Raw genomic sequence first — 6,000 nt, 5'->3', positions numbered from 1 at the left:
ATGGTACAAAGGCAGGTTTTGTCTGTGATCTTCTTGGCGCTTGTTTCTGCCAATGTACGTACATATTACATTTCTGATATCGGTATTTTAAAATACAGAAAGTATAAAAAGAATTGTAGTTAAATTATATGTTTTAATATGACTTTTTTAAATTAAATTTGCGTCGTGTAACTATGATAAATATATTTTATATTGATGATTATTAAAATTAATTTTAACAAATGAAAAAGAATATTAGTCAATAATATATTATAAGATGATTTAAAAGCATTTCGATGTATGAAAATAGTAAATTAAAATGGTGAATTAAAAACTAAAAATAGTAGATTAAATAGTTAAAATATTAATAATTTATAAAATAAAATACTTTATATATATATATATATATATATATATATATATATATATATATATATGTCTATATAAAAGAAGAAATTATTAGAAGAAATTTTAATATAAATATTTGAAATTTTAGATATTGATACAAGTAAACTACTATTTTCTTTTGTTACATTAAAAGATAGTCTAGTTCTGCTACATATACGGACATTGTTACGTAATTTTTGTAAAATCACTTTCGACATTCTCCATAATATTATATGTTTTATTTGATTTATTTATGTTATAATAAATTTGCCGTATATAAGCGATTTCAAAGTTTTCATAATGTGGCTAAGTAATAAAAATTTTTAGATCTCCTACATATCGAAATATTTCTAAATTACCTCCCATTTTGTTTACATGTGGTATTAAATATTACTGTGTATATAGTACTATTTATTGTAAGATATTTATAGGTATATATCATTTTATTGGTTTAACTATATTTTGTATAATTATTATACAGGTGATACAAGCAGGAGTGTTACCACTAGGATTGTTTCATCATGAAAATCTACCCAATTTTATAAACCTCTTAGATATACCAAGAATTGGCGAGTTTGCTACATCAGCTGCTAATGCGGCATCACATGCTTTCAGCGGTTTTGGATCATATTTCAATAACTTTCGTACTGGATTAGGCGGTCTAAATATTCCATCCAGGTTTGGTTTACTACATCGTTTCGCAAATAGAGGAATAGTGCCAAGTGTTACGAGCCCCGCAGTTGTAAACGGAATTGCAGATCCTGTTGCAAACGGTTTATCTACGAGAGATATACCTAGTGCCGATCATTTAAGACCAGGTCTTTTCGGGGGACATCTTTTAGGCAATTATGGAATAGGAAGTCCTACAGGTGCAGCATCCTCTGGAGTTGCTAGTTCTACTACAGCTTGAATTTAAGCTTTTAAAACTCTAAAATATATAAACTGAGACTACTAATTATACTGTGTGTCAGTTATGTATATTACAGTCATATATATATATATATATATATATATATATATATATACGATATATAATATTTTTAATATATTTACCATAAATTAAATACATCGAGATTATGAAATATTGTAACATCAATTGTATTGTAATTTTAATATTGGCTGGAAATTACATATATTGTAATCGCAAGAAACTTGTTTATGGATAAAAAAAATAAAATATATTTTTATAATAGAGATGATGTTAATTAATCTAACTATATATCTCATTAATTTATTTATTGTTATCTTTTACTTCTAATTTATTATTTTTACAAAAAGGATTTTTACTAAAGGGCAAATAAAGACTAAACAATTAAACATTTATTTATCATAAAATTCAAATGTATATCCTTAATATCGACAATTTAAATATAAAATTATAAAGAAAATATGCGAATATCGCTAAATATGTTGCGTCAATAAAAATCAACATTCACATAATTCTGGAATTATTACATGTATAAATATTACGTGTTTACTTTGTTTATATCTTAATTTTTATATTTTTATACTATTTTAATTTTTAACTTTTTACACTAATGTAAATATTTTGAGAACTTGTTGGCTTATTTTCCGTAAGAACTACAATCAGATGTTCAACTCGCGCGTTTTATGCTTAGTAATTTTCTAGAACGTGATTTGTATACAGATTTTCAAGGTACTAGTGAAACTTATTGAAAGATATGACTTATTTTAATTATAATTCTAATTCGAGTTAGCTCATTTTCAAGTTTGGATTCTTGCTTGCATACTATCACGCATTTAACTAACTAAGAAAATCGCCGAAATTATTACGTTGGCGCTAAAAATATCAATAGACAGATCAAGATAAGCTCGGAAGATTTAAAATAAAATATATGATCTCATAAGACATAGTGTATTTTATTTTTTATGATTATATAATTATATCAAATACTCTCACATTAGCCTTATTTGGCTGGAAATGTTAACTATAAACGTATTAACAAATTAATCATTCTATTATAGTTTTCAGTTTCTTATTATAATAATTATTATAATTGTCAGGAAATAAACATATTTTACTAAAAAATGTGCAAAAAAAAATAAATATATACATACTTAATTTATATTTTTATTGCTTAAAGCAAATAATATATAATTGCGAGCGAAATACAATTATGGAGATTTATTTAATAATTATCATATATAGCTATCGTTTAGTTTAGCATTTGTTTCTACATTGCCTATTAATGTAATGTACATATATATGTAGCATATTTGATTATTATGTATTATGATTATTATAGTATTTAAAATTCTATTCTCATTTTATAAAATGTAAACTTAACTCGATAACTTTGTTTTCGTCTCCTTATACATTTGCAATAATTTATTTAAACCATTTAATTTTTTTCCAGTCAATTATAATATAAAAATTATTATTGAGAAAGGGAAATAAATTAACTTCATTATATTTTACTTATGTATTAAGAGAAAAGCATATATTTTAACTAACTAAGTTTGATTACGTACACATAATTAAAACCAAGATCATTATATCACATATTACTTAAATTTTCTAAGTAATATAAATGTGAATTTTCTTTCTCTCTATTTTCTAATAATAAAATGTTTATATCATATATTTTTTTAAAGGCAATATATAATATGTCTGCTATATAGATACTGTTTATTTCATACATTCTTTGCAGACAATATATAATATGTCTGCCATATATAAAGTATAAATTCATTTTTCCTTATGAATATGCAAGGCTATAAATAATTAGCCATAAAAATTACCTATTATTTTGCTAACTCATAAGTAATTTTCTGTCAATTTAAAGATATTCGATCATTAAAATATTTTTTATTTTACCTGCACAAAATAATGTAGTAGTAATAATTAGTATGATAATAGTGGTATATATACATAATAACAGTACTAGATATAAAGTTACTATATATAAGCACATAGTAATAACAACATAGAATATCAAATTGGGCCTCTTAGTATCATTTCTGAGTTCATTCTGTCAGTATACAGTGTCATATATAACGTTATTTCTAAACAAGAAAAAGTGCGTTTAACATATTGATCTACAACTATACTTAACTTTTTGAAAATATCGTTGAAAGGTGATCATAAAAAAACAAAACAAAAATTTCTTAAGATGGCTAATATAAAATACATCGTAAGTTTTATTCAGTCGTCATTTCCATTTAATTGTTACATATTTTCTATAATGAATAAAGTTGAAAGATTAATGTTTCGACTTTTTTCGAAATTTCAGATTTTACTTTCCTGTATAATGCTACTTTTGTTAGACATAGATAATCTAGTTTTAAGTTCATCTCAAGGTGATTCAAAAGAATCTAAAAATTCAAAAGAATTTAAAGATGATTCAAAAGAATCTAAAAATTCAAAAGAATTTAAAGATGATTCAAAAGAATTTAAAGATGATTCAAAAGAATCTAAAAATTCAAAAGAATTTAAAGATGATTCAAAAGAATCTAAAAATTCAAAAGAATTTAAAGATGATTCAAAAGATTATGGCAAACCTAAGGGAGACAAACCTATAGATCCACATAAAGGTAAATATATAGAAGTGAAAATACAATTGCTCACTATACACAGAGAAAAATGTATACTGTATTCAAGTAAATATTATTTATTTTAAGTATATCATAAGTTTATATATCCGCAAATATATTATAAGCTCACCACACGCATTAAATTTAATTGAATATATTCTGAATTTTAGTAAGTGCAGTATTTTAGTCAAGAATATTAAATTAAAACAAAAATTTGGTTTGCTTACTACATAGAGTTGGCATAAAGTAAGTTTGATTTTTTCTTTGATATAACTTTACAATATTCTTGAAGAGAAAATAAATTAATAATTCTTCTTTTGAATACATGATAATGAGATTTTCTAACACTTGTGTGATGAGTATATTTTAAGACTATTATCAAGAATATATTCTTTGTTGAAGAAAACTATTATTTAAAAAAAGAAAAATAAACTGAGTAATCGCTTTTCTTGGCAGTAGAATGATATTTTTCTCTGTGTATCAGCAACTGAAATTCCATATGAGATTATATATTCAAATATATTTAAGATTAAATATATCTTAAAAAATATACATTTACAAGAAATGTACTGATCAAAATTTTTCCTTTTAGGAAAGGACTATGATCACAAATACCACTTTTTTTTTTGATTTAATAATGACTATCAAGATGGGACTGGAAATATGTAATCGAAATTAGCAAAATTCATTGAAAGTAAAGATTTTCTCTAGAGCTAGAATTTTAATTTCTATTTTAAATTCCAGCCGAGACTCAAATTTGGATTTTATCATGTATTCTGTCTCGGTTAAAAAAATTTTTTCAGTTTGCATTTAATTTACAATCAACGCAAGTTTATAAATATTAAAATAGTAAAAGCTGATAATTATTAATTGAAAATTTATAATAATACTTGGTTTTACAATGAATGGTATATGATTTTATTAGTTTTACTTGGTAGTGGTTCAATATGCTTCAATATGGTGACGGAATAATATTGTTTTGAAACTTGGATTAAAATTTAAGCAATGTAAAAATAATAAAAAAAAATTAGAAATAAAAAATACAAAAATTAATAAATATAAGACTCGAAATATAAAATTAAACAAAACAGTTATAATGGCAATACGAGTCGAGTGTAAATAAAAAATAATTATACAATCCAATAAAAAGTTAATGAGATAATAGTTGTATTATATTGATTTATACCACCTTGATACTTATTATAAGAATATATTTTATTTTTATGTGTCAATAATAAGTATTTTGGATTACAACTATATGATGTCCAACAAATGTTAAAATAACACTTATTTTATAATTTCGATCTATTTAATTAGTAAATATATTAAGAATATTATATATATATATATATATATATATATATATATATTAATATATTATATATATATTAATATATATATATATATATATATATATATATATATATATATATATATATATATTAATATATTATATATATATTAATATATATATATATATATATATATATATATATATATATATATATATATATATATATTAATAATATATATAATATATATATATATATATATGTATATAAGTTTTATACTTTATTTCTCTTTTAATTTTTATAGTTTTAATTTGAATATCTCTTATATATATAAGTGAAAGTATTTTTTTATTATTTTTTTTACGTGAATGTCATATAATCGTGATTTATATATACCTTGTATTTACAAATGTGTTCTTAAATTTTGTGCATTTTATTTGAATAGGTTGTATTATATATATAAAATAAAATGAGTATTATAAATAATATAAATATAGTTATATAAATAAAATTTCAAAACAGAAAAACAGAAAACAGAAAAAAATCGTGATTGTATCTGCTGGTGATAGGTTTTATTTATAATATATATCGGAAGAAATTTACGAAAGGACAAAGTCTCAGAAATGAATTACAGCTAAAAGTTGAGATCTAATATGTAGTCTAAATACATTTATTTAATAAAAGCAGGACATTGACGAATGAGTTTCCGGCGTAAGGTTTACATTACACGTGCGCTAGACTCACCTCACGTTTACATAAAACTACTAGTATGTCAATTGCGCTACAT

At 22.3% G+C, this 6,000-nt stretch overlaps 2 protein-coding genes across 2 annotated transcripts; both read left to right on the top strand.

The window, feature by feature from the left end:
- Positions 1–1,276, top strand: LOC145976752 (uncharacterized). Its single transcript, XM_083108107.1, has 2 exons — positions 1–54; positions 848–1,276. Exons 1-2 carry the CDS (start codon positions 1–3, stop codon positions 1,274–1,276), a joined length of 483 nt encoding a protein of 160 aa, XP_082964233.1.
- A 2,006-nt stretch (positions 1,277–3,282) lies between these two features.
- Positions 3,283–5,083, top strand: LOC145977028 (uncharacterized). Its single transcript, XM_083108648.1, has 3 exons — positions 3,283–3,521; positions 3,621–3,921; positions 4,514–5,083. The coding sequence occupies exons 1-3, from the start codon at positions 3,501–3,503 to the stop codon at positions 4,549–4,551; spliced, it is 360 nt and encodes a 119-aa protein (XP_082964774.1). The 5' UTR covers positions 3,283–3,500; the 3' UTR covers positions 4,552–5,083.
- Positions 5,084–6,000: the final 917 nt, after the last annotated feature.

The sequence above is a fragment of the Camponotus vicinus genome, unplaced genomic scaffold (assembly GCF_025532165.1).
Source record: "Camponotus vicinus isolate PSW18456_S1 unplaced genomic scaffold, iyCamVici1.0 SCAF_9, whole genome shotgun sequence".
Taxonomy (NCBI): Eukaryota; Metazoa; Arthropoda; class Insecta; order Hymenoptera; family Formicidae; genus Camponotus; species Camponotus vicinus.
This window is presented reverse-complemented; position numbering and strand designations above follow the sequence as displayed.